The following is a 21,489-nucleotide window of genomic DNA, read 5'->3' as shown; positions in this document are numbered from 1 at the left end:
CTTCGTCGGAGCTTCCACTCCCGCTTCCGCTTGCCCCCTCTCCTGCCCCTTGTGTGGCACCTGGTATTGGTGTAGTGCCTATTGGTGGTATTATAAATCTGACTTGTTTTGAATTTATAAATCGTATGTTTCCCTTTTTGTGTCTGCGAATTTGTTCTAAAAAACTTTGGCCTCCACTGCGTGTGGATTCAATATCTTCTTGATTATTAGCTTCACCTTCTCTAACTTCTTCCTCTGAATCAGGATCTGAGCTGGCAGGTGTAGTATTGGAAGACCTCGGTCTAGTTTGTGGTATTATGTTATCATATTTAGCTTGAAAAGTATATACACGTTGCTGTCTGTAATCCTTATCATCTCTGAAGTATTTTCTAAATTTCCTCAATTTAATATCGTCTTGATATTCTCGCAAAATTTCATTCATTTTCTCATAGTTTTTTATTTTAGTAGTTTCTGCATTAGGCATAGTTTTTATTTCTTCCTTAAGTTTATTAATTGATATTATGACTCTTTTGTGCTCTCTTGTAGCATGGGTTATTAGTAATTCTAACATAGTTTTAGAACTCTGATTTAGATTCTTCTCCCAATCTTCTGCCAGATCAGCATCCTCATCATTGTCAAAATTAGGAAAAATCAAAACTCTCAAACCTCGAGGGATAATAATGTTTTCTAAATAATTCGTCAAAGACGCATGTTCCCAATACTTATTAATTTCTTTTTTCGACAAACGTTCCAATCTAATAAATTTCTGTTTGAGAGTTTCTGCTGTAGTATAGCTACTCTTAGTAGTAAACTCTTAGTAAATTTCTGTTTGAGAGTTTCTGCTGTAGTATAGCTACTCTTAGTAGCTATACTACAGCAGAAACTCTCAAACAGAAATTTATTAGATTGGAACGTTTGTCGAAAAAAGAAATTAATAAGTATTGGGAACATGCCTCTTAGTAAATTTCTGTTTGAGAGTTTCTGCTGTAGTATAGCTACTCTTAGTAGCTATACTACAGCAGAAACTCTCAAACAGAAATTTATTAGATTGGAACGTTTGTCGAAAAAAGAAATTAATAAGTATTGGGAACATGCGTCTTTGACGAATTATTTAGAAAACATTATTATCCCTCGAGGTTTGAGAGTTTTGATTTTTCCTAATTTTGACAATGATGAGGATGCTGATCTGGCAGAAGATTGGGAGAAGAATCTAAATCAGAGTTCTAAAACTATGTTAGAATTACTAATAACCCATGCTACAAGAGAGCACAAAAGAGTCATAATATCAATTAATAAACTTAAGGAAGAAATAAAAACTATGCCTAATGCAGAAACTACTAAAATAAAAAACTATGAGAAAATGAATGAAATTTTGCGAGAATATCAAGACGATATTAAATTGAGGAAATTTAGAAAATACTTCAGAGATGATAAGGATTACAGACAGCAACGTGTATATACTTTTCAAGCTAAATATGATAACATAATACCACAAACTAGACCGAGGTCTTCCAATACTACACCTGCCAGCTCAGATCCTGATTCAGAGGAAGAAGTTAGAGAAGGTGAAGCTAATAATCAAGAAGATATTGAATCCACACGCAGTGGAGGCCAAAGTTTTTTAGAACAAATTCGCAGACACAAAAAGGGAAACATACGATTTATAAATTCAAAACAAGTCAGATTTATAATACCACCAATAGGCACTACACCAATACCAGGTGCCACACAAGGGGCAGGAGAGGGGGCAAGCGGAAGCGGGAGTGGAAGCTCCGACGAAGATCAGGGTCGGCCAGGAATTCTGACCAGATCGAGCAGCAAGAAACGTCAGATGAACTAGTAAATTGTGACTTGGTCATTAATTTATCAGATAAATGTCTTTCGGAGGCTGAACATGCTGTGTTGAATAAAGGATTTTCTTTTGCACCAGGTGTCAGAACAGATTTTGTGAATTTTCAGATAGATATTTTCAAATTTATCAGGAAATTAAAACTGAAAAAATTTTTTGCAACACAGGTACAAACATTTCAACCTAAGACCACTCTGAGCCCACTTAGTTCATATACCATTTCAGACATTCATAATATTACCACCTTGACTGCATTAGCGGAAGAAAGGACAGTGGATTTTGAATCTATTTGTTCATCACTTGGTGTTAACACTAGACACCTTAATCTCAAAGAATTGAAGCTTAAGTCTAAATTCACACCTAATTTAGGAACAGAAAATGTAATTGAAACCTTTCACAAGGCAATCATTAAGGATATATACAAGCATATGGATAGCAGATCCAAGAAAATCAAGCGACTTAAAACTAATTTGAGTCAAGAAGAATTGGTAGCTTTAGAAGCTTTAATGAATGACAAGAGCATAACTATTAAAGAAGCGGATAAGGGGGGCAACATTGTGGTGATGAATACGCAGGATTAGTATATTGAAGTTCGGGGATCCAGCCCATGTATAGGAGAAAGCCAATATTGGATAAAAAAATTTTGGAATGTTAAGACCATTGGAACATATGGCATGTTAGCAACATAGACTTTCAGGGTCTACTATACAAAGACAGAAGATATAAGCTATTGATATAGAGAGGCCTTGATAACGACCAAAGGTCGAAACACGTGTCGGCTGTTCTACACTTTGAAAGTCGAAATTAAATAATATATTTGACAACTGTTATGCAATTTGAAGAAATTTTTTGTACCTATTCAGAAGAATTGTAGCACTAGTGATAATAGGGTTTACAAGAAGTTGTTGGTGTGAGCGCGAGATATCCTCCCGAACTCTGAAATTTTTTTGTCTACTTTGTACACACTTTGTGGGAAGTTTGAGGGAGTGATATCACTTGCTGCCGACCCCTCCGTATTTTTATTATATATATTTTGTTTGAAATTTGAGAGTGGAAAAGAGCGCACGCAACTTGTTAGCGATCCCACAAATTTTTGTATTTCTGTTACGATTCGCTCTGTGTGCCTGCTGAAATCCACTACTGATTATGGCAGATTACATGTGTAATAGGGATGAAGACCGAGCAGCTCTTTTTGCACCGAGGGGGAGCATGTCGAACCCTTTTAAGAGTAGCTATACTACAGCAGAAACTCTCAAACAGAAATTTATTAGATTGGAACGTTTGTCGAAAAAAGAAATTAATAAGTATTGGGAACATGCGTCTTTGACGAATTATTTAGAAAACATTATTATCCCTCGAGGTTTGAGAGTTTTGATTTTTCCTAATTTTGACAATGATGAGGATGCTGATCTGGCAGAAGATTGGGAGAAGAATCTAAATCAGAGTTCTAAAACTATGTTAGAATTACTAATAACCCATGCTACAAGAGAGCACAAAAGAGTCATAATATCAATTAATAAACTTAAGGAAGAAATAAAAACTATGCCTAATGCAGAAACTACTAAAATAAAAAACTATGAGAAAATGAATGAAATTTTGCGAGAATATCAAGACGATATTAAATTGAGGAAATTTAGAAAATACTTCAGAGATGATAAGGATTACAGACAGCAACGTGTATATACTTTTCAAGCTAAATATGATAACATAATACCACAAACTAGACCGAGGTCTTCCAATACTACACCTGCCAGCTCAGATCCTGATTCAGAGGAAGAAGTTAGAGAAGGTGAAGCTAATAATCAAGAAGATATTGAATCCACACGCAGTGGAGGCCAAAGTTTTTTAGAACAAATTCGCAGACACAAAAAGGGAAACATACGATTTATAAATTCAAAACAAGTCAGATTTATAATACCACCAATAGGCACTACACCAATACCAGGTGCCACACAAGGGGCAGGAGAGGGGGCAAGCGGAAGCGGGAGTGGAAGCTCCGACGAAGATCAGGGTCGGCCAGGAATTCTGACCAGATCGAGCAGCAAGAAACGTCAGATGAACTAGTAAATTGTGACTTGGTCATTAATTTATCAGATAAATGTCTTTCGGAGGCTGAACATGCTGTGTTGAATAAAGGATTTTCTTTTGCACCAGGTGTCAGAACAGATTTTGTGAATTTTCAGATAGATATTTTCAAATTTATCAGGAAATTAAAACTGAAAAATTTTTTTGCAACACAGGTACAAACATTTCAACCTAAGACCACTCTGAGCCCACTTAGTTCATATACCATTTCAGACATTCATAATATTACCACCTTGACTGCATTAGCGGAAGAAAGGACAGTGGATTTTGAATCTATTTGTTCATCACTTGGTGTTAACACTAGACACCTTAATCTCAAAGAATTGAAGCTTAAGTCTAAATTCACACCTAATTTAGGAACAGAAAATGTAATTGAAACCTTTCACAAGGCAATCATTAAGGATATATACAAGCATATGGATAGCAGATCCAAGAAAATCAAGCGACTTAAAACTAATTTGAGTCAAGAAGAATTGGTAGCTTTAGAAGCTTTAATGAATGACAAGAGCATAACTATTAAAGAAGCGGATAAGGGGGGCAACATTGTGGTGATGAATACGCAGGATTAGTATATTGAAGTTCGGGGATCCAGCCCATGTATAGGAGAAAGCCAATATTGGATAAAAAAATTTTGGAATGTTAAGACCATTGGAACATATGGCATGTTAGCAACATAGACTTTCAGGGTCTACTATACAAAGACAGAAGATATAAGCTATTGATATAGAGAGGCCTTGATAACGACCAAAGGTCGAAACACGTGTCGGCTGTTCTACACTTTGAAAGTCGAAATTAAATAATATATTTGACAACTGTTATGCAATTTGAAGAAATTTTTTGTACCTATTCAGAAGAATTGTAGCACTAGTGATAATAGGGTTTACAAGAAGTTGTTGGTGTGAGCGCGAGATATCCTCCCGAACTCTGAAATTTTTTTGTCTACTTTGTACAAACTTTGTGGGAAGTTTGAGGGAGTGATATCACTTGCTGCCGACCCCTCCGTATTTTTATTATATATATTTTGTTTGAAATTTGAGAGTGGAAAAGAGCGCACGCAACTTGTTAGCGATCCCACAAATTTTTGTATTTCTGTTACGATTCGCTCTGTGTGCCTGCTGAAATCCACTACTGATTATGGCAGATTACATGTGTAATAGGGATGAAGACCGAGCAGCTCTTTTTGCACCGAGGGGGAGCATGTCGAACCCTTTTAAGAGTAGCTATACTACAGCAGAAACTCTCAAACAGAAATTTATTAGATTGGAACGTTTGTCGAAAAAAGAAATTAATAAGTATTGGGAACATGCGTCTTTGACGAATTATTTAGAAAACATTATTATCCCTCGAGGTTTGAGAGTTTTGATTTTTCCTAATTTTGACAATGATGAGGATGCTGATCTGGCAGAAGATTGGGAGAAGAATCTAAATCAGAGTTCTAAAACTATGTTAGAATTACTAATAACCCATGCTACAAGAGAGCACAAAAGAGTCATAATATCAATTAATAAACTTAAGGAAGAAATAAAAACTATGCCTAATGCAGAAACTACTAAAATAAAAAACTATGAGAAAATGAATGAAATTTTGCGAGAATATCAAGACGATATTAAATTGAGGAAATTTAGAAAATACTTCAGAGATGATAAGGATTACAGACAGCAACGTGTATATACTTTTCAAGCTAAATATGATAACATAATACCACAAACTAGACCGAGGTCTTCCAATACTACACCTGCCAGCTCAGATCCTGATTCAGAGGAAGAAGTTAGAGAAGGTGAAGCTAATAATCAAGAAGATATTGAATCCACACGCAGTGGAGGCCAAAGTTTTTTAGAACAAATTCGCAGACACAAAAAGGGAAACATACGATTTATAAATTCAAAACAAGTCAGATTTATAATACCACCAATAGGCACTACACCAATACCAGGTGCCACACAAGGGGCAGGAGAGGGGGCAAGCGGAAGCGGGAGTGGAAGCTCCGACGAAGATCAGGGTCGGCCAGGAATTCTGACCAGATCGAGCAGCAAGAAACGTCAGATGAACTAGTAAATTGTGACTTGGTCATTAATTTATCAGATAAATGTCTTTCGGAGGCTGAACATGCTGTGTTGAATAAAGGATTTTCTTTTGCACCAGGTGTCAGAACAGATTTTGTGAATTTTCAGATAGATATTTTCAAATTTATCAGGAAATTAAAACTGAAAAAATTTTTTGCAACACAGGTACAAACATTTCAACCTAAGACCACTCTGAGCCCACTTAGTTCATATACCATTTCAGACATTCATAATATTACCACCTTGACTGCATTAGCGGAAGAAAGGACAGTGGATTTTGAATCTATTTGTTCATCACTTGGTGTTAACACTAGACACCTTAATCTCAAAGAATTGAAGCTTAAGTCTAAATTCACACCTAATTTAGGAACAGAAAATGTAATTGAAACCTTTCACAAGGCAATCATTAAGGATATATACAAGCATATGGATAGCAGATCCAAGAAAATCAAGCGACTTAAAACTAATTTGAGTCAAGAAGAATTGGTAGCTTTAGAAGCTTTAATGAATGACAAGAGCATAACTATTAAAGAAGCGGATAAGGGGGGCAACATTGTGGTGATGAATACGCAGGATTAGTATATTGAAGTTCGGGGATCCAGCCCATGTATAGGAGAAAGCCAATATTGGATAAAAAAATTTTGGAATGTTAAGACCATTGGAACATATGGCATGTTAGCAACATAGACTTTCAGGGTCTACTATACAAAGACAGAAGATATAAGCTATTGATATAGAGAGGCCTTGATAACGACCAAAGGTCGAAACACGTGTCGGCTGTTCTACACTTTGAAAGTCGAAATTAAATAATATATTTGACAACTGTTATGCAATTTGAAGAAATTTTTTGTACCTATTCAGAAGAATTGTAGCACTAATGATAATAGGGTTTACAAGAAGTTGTTGGTGTGAGCGCGAGATATCCTCCCGAACTCTGAAATTTTTTTGTCTACTTTGTACAAACTTTGTGGGAAGTTTGAGGGAGTGATATCACTTGCTGCCGACCCCTCCGTATTTTTATTATATATATTTTGTTTGAAATTTGAGAGTGGAAAAGAGCGCACGCAACTTGTTAGCGATCCCACAAATTTTTGTATTTCTGTTACGATTCGCTCTGTGTGCCTGCTGAAATCCACTACTGATTATGGCAGATTACATGTGTAATAGGGATGAAGACCGAGCAGCTCTTTTTGCACCGAGGGGGAGCATGTCGAACCCTTTTAAGAGTAGCTATACTACAGCAGAAACTCTCAAACAGAAATTTATTAGATTGGAACGTTTGTCGAAAAAAGAAATTAATAAGTATTGGGAACATGCGTCTTTGACGAATTATTTAGAAAACATTATTATCCCTCGAGGTTTGAGAGTTTTGATTTTTCCTAATTTTGACAATGATGAGGATGCTGATCTGGCAGAAGATTGGGAGAAGAATCTAAATCAGAGTTCTAAAACTATGTTAGAATTACTAATAACCCATGCTACAAGAGAGCACAAAAGAGTCATAATATCAATTAATAAACTTAAGGAAGAAATAAAAACTATGCCTAATGCAGAAACTACTAAAATAAAAAACTATGAGAAAATGAATGAAATTTTGCGAGAATATCAAGACGATATTAAATTGAGGAAATTTAGAAAATACTTCAGAGATGATAAGGATTACAGACAGCAACGTGTATATACTTTTCAAGCTAAATATGATAACATAATACCACAAACTAGACCGAGGTCTTCCAATACTACACCTGCCAGCTCAGATCCTGATTCAGAGGAAGAAGTTAGAGAAGGTGAAGCTAATAATCAAGAAGATATTGAATCCACACGCAGTGGAGGCCAAAGTTTTTTAGAACAAATTCGCAGACACAAAAAGGGAAACATACGATTTATAAATTCAAAACAAGTCAGATTTATAATACCACCAATAGGCACTACACCAATACCAGGTGCCACACAAGGGGCAGGAGAGGGGGCAAGCGGAAGCGGGAGTGGAAGCTCCGACGAAGATCAGGGTCGGCCAGGAATTCTGACCAGATCGAGCAGCAAGAAACGTCAGATGAACTAGTAAATTGTGACTTGGTCATTAATTTATCAGATAAATGTCTTTCGGAGGCTGAACATGCTGTGTTGAATAAAGGATTTTCTTTTGCACCAGGTGTCAGAACAGATTTTGTGAATTTTCAGATAGATATTTTCAAATTTATCAGGAAATTAAAACTGAAAAATTTTTTTGCAACACAGGTACAAACATTTCAACCTAAGACCACTCTGAGCCCACTTAGTTCATATACCATTTCAGACATTCATAATATTACCACCTTGACTGCATTAGCGGAAGAAAGGACAGTGGATTTTGAATCTATTTGTTCATCACTTGGTGTTAACACTAGACACCTTAATCTCAAAGAATTGAAGCTTAAGTCTAAATTCACACCTAATTTAGGAACAGAAAATGTAATTGAAACCTTTCACAAGGCAATCATTAAGGATATATACAAGCATATGGATAGCAGATCCAAGAAAATCAAGCGACTTAAAACTAATTTGAGTCAAGAAGAATTGGTAGCTTTAGAAGCTTTAATGAATGACAAGAGCATAACTATTAAAGAAGCGGATAAGGGGGGCAACATTGTGGTGATGAATACGCAGGATTAGTATATTGAAGTTCGGGGATCCAGCCCATGTATAGGAGAAAGCCAATATTGGATAAAAAAATTTTGGAATGTTAAGACCATTGGAACATATGGCATGTTAGCAACATAGACTTTCAGGGTCTACTATACAAAGACAGAAGATATAAGCTATTGATATAGAGAGGCCTTGATAACGACCAAAGGTCGAAACACGTGTCGGCTGTTCTACACTTTGAAAGTCGAAATTAAATAATATATTTGACAACTGTTATGCAATTTGAAGAAATTTTTTGTACCTATTCAGAAGAATTGTAGCACTAGTGATAATAGGGTTTACAAGAAGTTGTTGGTGTGAGCGCGAGATATCCTCCCGAACTCTGAAATTTTTTAGTCTGTCCATGTGTTGCAAGCTTTTCACACTGCGCCAAGGTGTGTCAAACTCCTCACATCTAAAAGGCATCTGAACACTTGGTTCTCCCCACATCTGAAAACACTTAGGGCCTCATTACAAGGTGTGTGGTACGGGGTTAATGGTGCTGGTAAAGGCACCGGAGCCGTTAACCCCATACCGCCCTATTACGAGGTCCCCTTGCGGGACCCATTCTGGACGTCTGGTCAGACCAGACGTCTTTTGCGGGTCCCGCGAGGGGACCGGAGAGCTAACAACAGGCATGTTATTAACGGGCCCGTTGTTAGCTCCCTCCCCATTCACATTGCGCCCTATGGGGATGGTCCTGGTGCGGGTCCGGGTTCCCTGATGGTCGGAATGGCACAGTATTTCCCCATTCAGGGAACCGGGACCCAGACCTGAGTTTGGAGGCAGCCATGCCCTTACTGAGAGCATGGCTGCCTCCAAACTCGTAATGAGGCCCTTAGACTCGAAAAACGTAAAAGTGAACAGATATGGAGACAATCACCTTCAGACAACAACAAGATTACCCCCAATAAAATAACCTCCCACTACAAGAAAGAAATAATTCTGGCCAAGCAAGACTCCTACAACCAGAGAATCTCTCAATACAACTCTAGCTTAAAAGAATTGTTTACCATCCTTAAAGAGTTGGAATCCCCCATCCCAGTCCTAGACATGTGCGTGAAAGACAAACACTGGTGCACTGGTATCCAAAACGCCCTATCTAACAAAGGAGCAGCCCTACAGGTTAAGATATCCAACAAAAAAGAAAGCCTTCACTGCACCACTCCTACCGCCAACTTCGCCCCGTCTACACAAAAGCCCACACCTAAACCCTCACTCCGCTTCAGCTTCTCTAAAGTATCTACCGTAGAGGTAGAAAAAGTCATACTCACCCTCAAACCTTCAAATTGCCAAGTTGACCACTGCCCCTCGCAAATCATTAAAGTCGCAGCAAGAGACGTTTCACCTTTCATTTGGAAGCTCATCAACTCTTCCTTCTCCATGGGAATTATTCCCAAAGAGTCTTGGGTTCTCCCTCTACTCAAAAAACAATCTCTGGACCCCTCCATACCCACCACTACAGACCCATTACCACTGTCCCTTTCCTGCTTAAAATCTTAGACAAGGTAGTTCACTTTCAAATACAGCAATACCTAGAACAAAACCACCTCCTGGGAGTCTGTCAGCATGGCTTCAGACCACAACATGGGACTTAAACAGCACTGATCGACCTCAAGGCACAAATCAACACTCTCAGAGACAATGGTAAAGCCGCTCTATTACTACTCCTTGATTTATCAGCAGCGTTTCATTTAGTAGACCATAAAATATTCTGCAACCACCTAGACTCGGCAACCCACTTCTCGCAAGAAGCAATAGGCTGGATAAAATCTTTCCTAAACAACAGGACAATGCATGTTTTTTCCACCTCTGAATCTGCTGATTCCATCACCTATGGGGTGCCCCAGGGACCTTGTGTTTCCCTCACTTTGTACAACATTTTCACGAAGCCCCGTTTCTATGATCTCGAAATGGTCTTGGTATAAACCTACACCAACTATGCTGATGGTACCCAGATCCTCATACCATTGACGGGAGATTACAACAAGGATTTGGCCTTAGTGAATAGGGTGTACCTCATCATCCAGGCATGGCGGGCCTCTCATGGTCTATGCATGAATGATGACAAGACTGAGCTCATCATCCTTGGCACTGCCCTCAATATCAACAAACTCAGTCATAACTATACAAGCTTCATTATAGATGGAAATACCATCAATTTAGCCAAAGAAGTCAAAACCCTAAGTTTTTACATAGACGCCACACTCTCCTTCAACAAACAGGTCAGCTCCATGGCCTCCTCTACAGCCTACACATGTAAATTAATAAGAGCGGTGTAATGATTTGTGTTGGGTTTGTTTTCTTTTGCTGTACGCCCCAGTTTCGCGAGCCGAGCTGGATGTTCCATCCTGGCTCATGAAACTGGAAGACGGTTGAGTTCGGGGTAGACTAGCGGCAGTATGTGAGGCTCTGGGTGGGCCCTTGTTAGAGATTAAACATCTCTGAAAAGTCACCGGTCTACGTTGACTCATTCTTTTCAAGCAGCCCAACCCCTCCTCTCCACCAAGAGCTGCACCACCCTAGCCAGAGCCCTAATTTTGTCAAAACTGGATTATTGTAATGCCCTATACCTAGGAGCTAACAAATATATCACAAACAAAATCCAGATTTGACAAAATAATGCTCTTAGAGCAGCACTGAGCATCCCAAAAAAGAACAAATCTCCAACATAAGGAGAGCCAACAACTGGCTTAGCACAAAAGGCACAATCTTGCTTAAAGTGGCCTCATTTACACACAAATGCCTTAATAACGCTGCCCCACGATACCTCATAGACAGGTTCAAGAGATACTCCCCCAACCGACCTACCAGAACCACAAACTCCAACCTCCTCACAGTGCCTAGATTCAAACATTCCAACACCGGAGGTAATAGCTTCCCGGTGAAAGCGGCCCAACACTGGAACTCCCTTCCCCCCGCCTTAAGGGCAGCCCGGACGTACCCACACTTTAGGCTCAATTACATTCATTGGATCTAGGAAAACGACCGCTAACTTAACCTCTGCCCATCTGTCCCTACCCATTCAGTGACCTGAAGTTCCCTCCCTCCTCTGTACATATGTTAAACTGCTAATATTTGCATTTATTTTGTATTTTGCATTCTCTCTTCTGTATATATATGTATATCTATGTACAGCAATGTAACCAAGCTGAAAATATGCTTACTGCTTTTCTGCGCCATGATACCCCTGGGTCTGGCGCGCATTATAAATAATAAAACAAACAAACAAACTGTCTGTCCATGTGTTTCAAGCTTCTCACAATGCATCTATGTGTGTCAAGCTCCTCACACTGCCCATGTGTTTCAAGCTCCTCACACTGCATCTATGTGTGTCAAGCTCCTCACACTGTCCATGTGTTTCAAGTTCCTCACACTGCATCTATGTGTGTCAAGCTCCTCACACTGCATCTATGTGTGTCAAGCTCCTCACACTGTCTGTCCATGTGTTTCAAACTCCACACGCAGCGTCAAGCTCCTCACACTGTCTGTCCATGTGTTTCAAGCTCCTCACACTGCATCTATGTGTGTCAAGCTCCTCACACTGTCCATGTATTTCAAGCTCCTCACACTGCATCTATGTGTGTCAAGCTCCTCACACTGCATCTATGTGTGTCAAGCTCCTCACACTGTCTGGCCATGTGTTTCAAACTCCACACACAGCGTCAAGCTCCTCACACTGTCTGCCCATGTGTTTCAAGCTCCTCACACTGCATTTATGTGTGTCAAGCGCCTCACACTGTCTGTCCACATGTTTCAAGCTCCACACACTGTCCATGTGTTTCAAGCTCCTCACACTGCATCTATGTCTGTCAAGCGCCTCACACTGTCTGTCCATGTGTTTCAAACTCCACACACAGCGTCAAGCTCCTCACACTGTCTGTCCACATGTTTCAAGCTCCACACACTGTCCATGTGTTTCAAGCTCCTCACACTGCATCTATGTGTGTCAAGCGCCTCACACTGTTTGTCCATGTGTTTCAAACTCCACACACAGCATCAAGCTCCTCACACTGTCTGTCCACGTGTTTCAAGCTCCACACACTGTCCATGTATTTCAAGCGGTTTCCAGTCAAAGGATCGAAAAAAAGGGCCGAATGGTCAAAGGATCGACTCAAAAGTACCGAAAACAAAAGGATCGAAATTTATTTATTTTTATCATTTTTTTTGGGGGGGGTCTCCCTCCCAACCCCCGTTTTTTTTGGTAAAAACCATTTTTTTTACCTATACGAAAACCAAAAAATATATATAATTAAAAAAAAAATGTGATCCTTTTGTTTTCGGTACTTTTGTGTCGATCCTTTGACCATTCGACCCTTTGGCAGTCGATGCTTTAACTGGACAGCGTTTCAAGCTCCTCACACTGCATCTATGTGTGTCAAGCTCCTCACACTGTCTGTCCATGTGTTTCAAACTCCACACACAGCGCCAAGGTGTGTCAAGCTCCCATGTGTTTCACGCTCCTCGCCCTATGTCAAGGTGTGTCTAGCTTAAACCAATACAACAGATGTTTAGAGTTTCAATGCATGAACTATGGCGAAATAAATGGTGTGCAAGAAACTCATCTTAACCAATAGTCTGCAACGGCGTCGAGGAACTCTATGTCTCCGCAGCTTCCCACACTTATTCAACATTTTCTTAACAGAAACTAAATACTAACTTGGTTGCGGGGGTCTAAAGTTGATATCCCTAAAAACGTTCCTCGTACTATAACTTCAACTAGCTCCTCACATAGTCTGTCCGTGTGTTTGAAGCTCCTCACACAACTTCAAGGTGTTTCAAGTTTCTCACAATGTCCATGTGTTTCAAGCTCCTTGCACTGTGTCTATGTGTTTCAAGCCCCGCACACAGTCTGTCCATGTGCTTCAAGCTCATCACAATGTCGTTGCAAGCAACTTGTGCTGTCTATGTGCTTGAAGCACCTTGCACTGTCTATCCATGTGTTTTAAGCTCTGCACTGTCTGTCCATGAGTTTCAAGCGCCTTTCCATTTCTGTCCCTGTGTTCCAGGATCCTCAGCCTGCCTGTGCAAGTTTTATCAAGCGCCCCACAATTTCTGCCCATGTGCCCTCAACTCCATGGAGTTGCTGTGTCCCATTGTAGCCTGGTGCAACATGCAGCAAGGGTTGCCACAGCTTGTGTATGAGATAATGCAAAAGGGAGGAAAGTAGAAACATGGAAAACAGAAAGGATTATGGATATAAACTATGGGTAATAGGGGGGTCCTTGTGAAAGCCCCCGATCCAGTAGTATATAAAGACAGACCCCCCCATACCATGAACAATATGATGATGGCCCTCAGCATGGAGAGAGAACGAGTCTGAGAGCTGCCGCCGCAATGTTCTCGTGGAAAGAAATGTAAGCACACGTCCAGAGGGTGCGGTGGCTGGCAAGGAGAAAGGGAAGCAGGAGTGAGCATGAACGAGTCATGTACCCCGGTAGCTCACCCTCATGAACATGACTGTGAACCTTTTAAGAAGCATAGTAGAATTGGATATTGAGGTGCTGGACCTGTCCAGAGTTTGGTAAGTTTTGGGTCTGTACTCATATCCGCTGGTATCTCCAACTCTAATATTAGTCCCTCCTCAGTTTCAGTGCCATATCGCTGCCTCAGGCGCCCTGCCGCGCTCTAGTAGTCTCATTGCTTGCCTACAGTGGACAGTTCTTAGATCTGGTGCTCTCCCTGGCAATGTCTTCATTGTGCATTCAACTCTTGGCCTAGTAGGCACTGCAAAGCCCCTGGTAGAGAGGGTCCCACAAAATGTGCCTGCTGGAAGAATCGTTGGGCCAAAGTTTGGTGGCCGTCGAGAGCCTGTACTTTACCAAGCGCTGAGCTCCGGGCACAATATTTCTAAGTTCCCCAGAGGGACACTGTTAGTTTCCTACTGACTGTTAAAGCGTCTGACCTCTGTCTTCATTCCTATCACCCACAGTCTCGTTCCAACTACACCCAGTGGGCCCGTCCCCCAGGGGTTCACACATCTCAAGTTTTTGGAACGTATTGCGGCTCCCTCCTGCCCTGCCCCGTTCTTTTTCTGGACCCTCTACTCAGTTTGGTCCATCAGATTCAGGGGCGCCTTCTAGGGGGCTCATAGCACTTCAGGGTGTGCAGGAATCTGGGTTTCCAGAGGACCGTCACCTGAAGGCGCAGGCAGTACAGAATGGGAAGCATTTGGGACATGTATTCTTTTCAAACATAACATTTAATACAGACTCGCATGACAAATGGGAAGACTGTTGAAGACTCTCTCTTACCGGTACTGGTCAGGGTATTGTCAAGGTTGCCCTCTTTTGTGCTCATAGCGTTCTCTGTGATATTTACTCTACTTTTAAAGCTCACCTCCCCTTCTTGTTGTACCCAGTATCTTTTCTTTTTGGGTCTCGGTCTCCTTCCTTTCTCTATGGACTGTGGTTCCTCAGGAACAGACCTGTCCTTCTGCCATGTTGGCTAAGTACCCAGTGTCCCCCCCCCCGGCTAGCAGAGCAATTACTTTGCCCGTCTATTCTTACTCCAGATCTTGGTTCTGTCTCTAGGCTCTTGTTGTCTTTACAACCAGAAACAACGTCTCTGTTACTCCTCCTGGATTCTTTCATTTCACCGGCGATCCTCTTCTTGTATTTAGCTGCGATGCCATCGCTGCCATATTTTCCTAGGTCCCTTGAAGTTAGTGTTCGCAGGCGGGTCCCTGTATTCTGGGTATTTGTCCTCTCATCTGGGGTCGATGTAACTTACAAATCACTTCAGCTCAGCCCAGAAGGCTTTCGAAAGCTCCAGGCCTTTGTAAAACTATTATTTAAGGAACCTGGGATTGGTAACCCTAGGTCTCCTGGGGGCAACCAGACGTGGTCTCCCTCTCACTGTGCTTAGAGAGGCATCAGCTTCACCTCACTGATGATCCCCAACAAGGGTGAAACACGTGTATGGGGTTGCTGGTGGTACTCTCGTTCAGATTAGAATTGCCATTGTATTTCGGTGCTGGACTGCCCCTGGGCAGGACAAAGACTGATATGCAAATGGATATTTCCCATCTGTGAAAGGCACAGTGAGTAAAAGCAGTGGCTGCGAACTCTCAAGTGGTTAATAACCACTGAACAGGTTATCATGTCTGTTCTTGCGAGAGAGGGGCGCCCGCTACTCTTGTAAAACTATTATTTAAGGAACCTGGGATTGGTAACCCTAGGTCTCCTGGGGGCAACCAGACGTGGTCTCCCTCTCACTGTGCTTAGAGAGGCATCAGCTTCACCTCACTGATGATCCCCAACAAGGGTGAAACACGTGTATGGGGTTGCTGGTGGTACTCTCGTTCAGATTAGAATTGCCATTGTATTTCGGTGCTGGACTGCCCCTGGGCAGGACAAAGACTGATATGCAAATGGATATTTCCCATCTGTGAAAGGCACAGTGAGTAAAAGCAGTGGCTGCGAACTCTCAAGTGGTTAATAACCACTGAACAGGTTATCATGTCTGTTCTTGCGAGAGAGGGGCACCCGCTACCTTTGTAAAACTATTATTTAAGGAACCTGGGATTGGTAACCCTAGGTCTCCTGGGGGCAACCAGACGTGGTCTCCCTCTCACTGTGCTTAGAGAGGCATCAGCTTCACCTCACTGATGATCCCCAACAAGGGTGAAACACGTGTATGGGGTTGCTGGTGGTACTCTCGTTCAGATTAGAATTGCCATTGTATTTCGGTGCTGGACTGCCCCTGGGCAGGACAAAGACTGATATGCAAATGGATATTTCCCATCTGTGAAAGGCACAGTGAGTAAAAGCAGTGGCTGCGAACTCTCAAGTGGTTAATAACCACTGAACAGGTTATCATGTCTGTTCTTGCGAGAGAGGGGCGCCCGCTACCTTTGTAAAACAGTTCTCAGATGTGGTGATCTTAGCTGATTGGCAGATAGGCAGTCCTACACCTATGTGGCTAAACCATGTCTTGGTGGATTGGTGGAACCAGGCGCACAGGAGCTGGCCGTAACCACGGAATACAAGATTTAATCAGGATAAGGATCCAAAACATAAAGATACCGAACAAAGATCCACAACCTGAGCAACTTCAAAGGACCCTAAACCCGGAGAAACCTAGAAGACAGTAAGGAGAAGATATACCAAGAATTTCCAATGGTAAAATGTTACCTTACCCTAAGAACCACGAGACACTCGCCCACTCAGCATCATAGAGTATAACAATAAGAAGAAACATTTTCTTCTAATATGAATGCTGTCTAAGACCAAACAAACAATATCTTAAAAGACAAATGTTGGGGAAAAAACATCATATTATTGAATGACTGATTATACTTGTGACTTGAAAAAGCCAGAGCAAGGACGAAACATATGCACGTGCCTCCTAACAGAGTTTGTTGGCACTACTGTTTTACCAATGATGTCTGGAACATTTAGATGAATACTTATTAAGGATTTCAATAAACATAACATATTGTAACAGCTCAAGAACGAATACTGATTTATCTAGTAGACTAATCATAATGGAAACACTGTACTAAGCACACAGGCTAACATAGAACACAAACGATGTGCTTCTTGTCTTTATTGACTGCTGTCCCATGCGGGATTTTTTTCCACCAGTATTTCAATTTTGTATGATGTGTGCAATGTGGTTGTTAATGATCGCTTCTGTTGACTGTTGACTGCAGCAAGGTTGCTCCTTCGCTTCGATAATGAATGTGGCCCTTTGTGAGGATATTCCTTATATCTGGACTTTGGTGTGATTGTTCCATTTGCGACATATTCATGGATTGTTATTTTTGTATCTTTTTTTGTTTCTGAAATTATCTGTTTTTCTATGCCTTGTTTGATGCAAGCAGATCACGTTGGTGATTTTGTTTGTCTCGTGTTGGCTGTTCATATTGGTGTGGTTGTCCCTTCTGTCTGTTACTCTTCTGTCTCTAATGCACACTGTTTTACTCATTTTATTTCTTTCTTGTCTGATGTTGGCTGCTGTCCCCAGTACCGTTGCATTTTGGTATCTGATCCTCTCTGTAGCCTTGTATTTCCTAAAGGGACTATTTTGCTCATCGGAGGTGTTTTCTAGCTCTTATGAGGTTTGCTGTACATATGAGAATTGTTACTTCTCTCTGGTATTGACTGTAATGGAAAGACTATTTTCTTAGTTTCCAACATCACTGCTTGTCCCTATCCTGCCTGTTTTATGCTCACAGCAACTATTTATGTCTGTCTGTTTCTCTTTCTCTTTTCCCATATTGAAGTGTGCTCTAAGAGTTAAGTCATGTTTGAAATATCAAGATGGCAAACATATGGCTACTGTTATTCTTAATTTCATTGCTTAGTTTCCACCGATATTGTTTTGCTAAATATGTTGTTTCTCATTCTCTGCTCTTTCCCACATTGCACTGAGTGCCTGTTTTCTGAATTTCTCCTTTGCCTTTTGTTGGTTGCACCCATCTCCTTTGCATAATTCAACTATCATGTTGTTCCTTAAAGGTGATCGATTTGCTAATGTCGGACAGCTTTGCAGATCTGGCAAGGAGCCGTATAGATGACTCCGGCAATCACAATTTAAGTTACTACAACATCTCTCACACAGCGCCGGAGGGCCCCGGCACAACCCATCTGTCGGTCATTGCAAAGGACGGCAGTGCCGTATCCGTCACCAGCACCATAAACTACCCGTAAGTTTGTTTGACGCTGACTCAAGTCTATCCCCCTGCCACTGAGAGGTGACTGGGACCAGTGCAGCATCAACTGTACTATTTAATGCAGCTCTAGCAGTGAGATGTGGTCAGTTATCATACTTGCCTCAACTCATCTCAAAGTTATGTTATGTTATGCTGATTTATACAACACAATGCTATCATTTGCATGGTCTCCCGGCACTCACGTGGCTCTGTATGAAAGTGGGTGGGGTAGGTTAGCGAGTGAAGATGGATAGGATCGAGTTGTGCTCTTCTGTTGATGTTTGCAGAACAAGGAGAAACTGGCGTATGTGCGTGTAAGCTTTATGGAGGTGCTTGAATTGTGTGCACTGGGTTGTTGTGTACGGAGAGGTAACATCCAGTGTCTGGGTTGTTTGTTGTTTGTGGATTTTTGTCTTTGTGGTGGATGTGTGACTTGTGTGTTCTGTGTGTAGTATGGCTAGCCCTTTGGGCGTGTGTTGCATGTGTGAAGTATGCAGGAGAGGAGCAAGGAGTGGAGGGATGCTTAGTAGTTAGTGGTTGTTTATTGTTGGTTCCTGGATCCGTACTGTCCCATGGTTGCATTGGGTCCGGGTTGTGAGAGGTGGCAGTTTTAATGCTTGTCTCAGTTAATTGAATAGCCAGGTCATTTTCTGACAGTTAGGTGGTTTTCTGTTGTTCTTATTTACTTTGGTAGTGAGTTCCATAGTTTGGCTATCAAACAACAGAATGCGGTTCCCGCTAGCTTCCTTTTCTCGTAGTGTTTCCTTTCTATTGGACATCATTGCTCGATCTTAGATTTCTACCTGGTTGGTAGCATTTAATTATGGCTTGGACGAATTCGGCTCCTTGTCTTTGTACTGATTTGTGCGCAATGCACAGGACTTTGAAGTGAATGCGTTTTTTTACTGGAAGCCAGTGTAGACTTTTCAGGGCTGGTGTGATGTGGTATCTTCTGTTTAGTCTCAGGATTAGTCTTTCTGCCGTATTTTGGATGTTTTGATGTTTTTTTGTGAGGCATTCTGGCATTCCAAGGTAGAGGCTGTTTGCGTAGTCTAGTCTCGATAATGCCAGGGATATCATTGCAAGAGTTCTGTGTGGGAAGGTGAAGTAGAGGAGTATCCCTCTGATTAGTCACAGGAGGTAGAAACATTTCTTTAATATTGTGTTAAATTGTGCTTCTAATGAGAGTCCATTGTCCATGAGAATTCCGAGGTTTTTTATCATGACGGATATGTCTCTGGTTGGGTTCCCATGCATGGTGGGAAGCTCATGTGTGTGTGTGTTGCATTATCCTTTGGGAGAGAACATTATTTCACGTTTTTTTGGGTTTAGTTTGAGATTGTTGATTGTCATCCAGGTGTATATGTCCGTGAGGCATTTGTTAAGGGTGCTGTTTGGGTCTTGATTACAATTACCTTGAAGATGAGTTGGGTATCGTCTGCGTAGCTGTAGGCAGTCAGTCTATGGGTTTGAATGAGTTTCATTAGGGGGGGTGTGTAGATGTTTAAAAGGGGTGGGGAGAGGCTGGATCCTTGTGGTAAACCACAGGTGATGTTTTTGGTGTTAGATGTAAAAGACGATAAGTGTGTTCTTTCCTTTCGGTTCGTGAAGAAGGAGTCTTTTATGCTGCATTCCTCCAGTCTCTAGATTAGTGTAGTGTGTCTGATTGTGTCCAAGGAAGCAGATATGTCTAGTAGTAAAAGGGCTGATCAGGTGCTGTTGTCTGTGTTTATGTTTATGGATAGAAGTGCTGATTCCGTTCCTCTCATGGGTCTGAAGCCGACTTGGGATTGGTTGAGTGTTGCATTGCTTTCTACATGGTTGAGTAGTATTTTGTAGATGTGGTTCTCAAGTAGCATCGCTGGGTAGGGTAGGTTCGATATAGGTCTGTAGTTGGTTGGGTCTTCTACAGTTCCTGGTTTGTTTTTTAAGGAGGGGTTTTATGTATGCTGAACATTTTGGGTACCATACCCGTGCTTAGGGACATGTTCATTAGTAACCAGAAGTATGATGATGGTGTTCTGTGGTTGAGGATTTCTTTGAAGATGTCTGGTGAGCATTGGTCACTGGGGGATCCAGCGAGGTTGGTGGCTTTAATTAGTTTGTTGAAGGTTTTTTAGTTTATAGATTCAAATCCATCGAGTGTTGTGGTGATTGGTGGTGTCCTGGTCTCAAGTGGTTCCAGATGTGTGTTTATTGTTGCACGGCTTGAGTTGATGGTCTGCTGAATTGCTTCTATTTTTGTTCTTTGGTGTTTTGTGATGTTGTCACATAGAAATTGTGATGCTGCCATACATTTGTTGCACAATGTGTTGGGTTTTTGATTTCCTTGATGATTTTGTATAGTTCTTTTTGTGGGTTTGTTGCTGATTCGATTCTGGTGGTGTAGTATGCTTTTTCTGCCTTTAAGATGTCTGAGTTGTCGTCAGAGTTTGTTTTGTCTGATTGGTTGCAGTGGTTTTGCTATTGTTTTTCTAGTTTGCAGTTGTTTTTTTTTGTTTTCTTAGTTCTATTGCGAACCACCTTGCTGCTATTTTCTTTGCAGTGGCTTTGAAGGGTTTTGGTGGTGCTAATTGGTCTACGGCCTTGTGTGATCCAGGTAACCGTATTTCATCTGCTGAGTCTGGAGTCATTCTGTTTAGCTGGGAGATGTTTGGTTTGGTTGATTCCATCAGCTCTATTAGGGTTTCCCGTTCATGACTCTTCCAGTTTCTTTTGTTAGAAGCAGGAAGTTCTTTTGTTAGTAGCTTCCAGTATTCAGTTTCCAGGCAATACGTGGTTTGGAATTTTGACAGTGAATGCGATCAGGTGGTGATCCCTCCATATGATCGCTACCAGTGGAGCAGTGGTCGAGAGTCCATCCCTGCAGAAAATTGCATCTAAGATATGTCCAGCACAGTGGGTGGGTTCGTTTTCTATTTGTTTGAAGCGCATGGTTTCTAGTAGAGTGCTGAGAGAGATTTCTATGGTTTTGTTTTCTTTTTCAAACCAGATGTTGAAGTCCCCTAGAACAATTATGTTATCATGATGAGAAGAGGGGTTGGCTATGGCGTCAATGATCCTAGTGGCAAAGTTGGGGTTCTATAGGATGGTGGTCTGTATAGCAGGAGGAACAGTAGGTTGACTTAGGGCCTCATTACACGGATGGCGGTAAGGGTTTACTGGTACCGGTAAGGGTCCCAGTGCCGGTA

The 21,489-nt window shown here is 41.3% G+C and overlaps 1 protein-coding gene across 1 annotated transcript in view; it reads left to right on the top strand.

The window, feature by feature from the left end:
- The window catches only part of GGT5 (gamma-glutamyltransferase 5), a 395,684-nt gene that overhangs the window by 287,700 nt on the left and 86,495 nt on the right, over positions 1–21,489 (top strand). Inside the window, exon 8 of the mRNA XM_069619874.1 lies at positions 18,105–18,292. Coding sequence (XP_069475975.1) covers positions 18,105–18,292 — 188 coding nt within the window. The remainder of the gene's footprint in view (positions 1–18,104; positions 18,293–21,489) is intronic.

This window comes from Ambystoma mexicanum, chromosome 10, assembly GCF_040938575.1.
Source record: "Ambystoma mexicanum isolate Mex_15411 chromosome 10, UKY_AmexF1_1, whole genome shotgun sequence".
NCBI classification, from domain to species: Eukaryota; Metazoa; Chordata; class Amphibia; order Caudata; family Ambystomatidae; genus Ambystoma; species Ambystoma mexicanum.
Note: the sequence above shows the minus strand (reverse complement) of the source record. Positions and strands in the feature narration are given on the sequence as shown.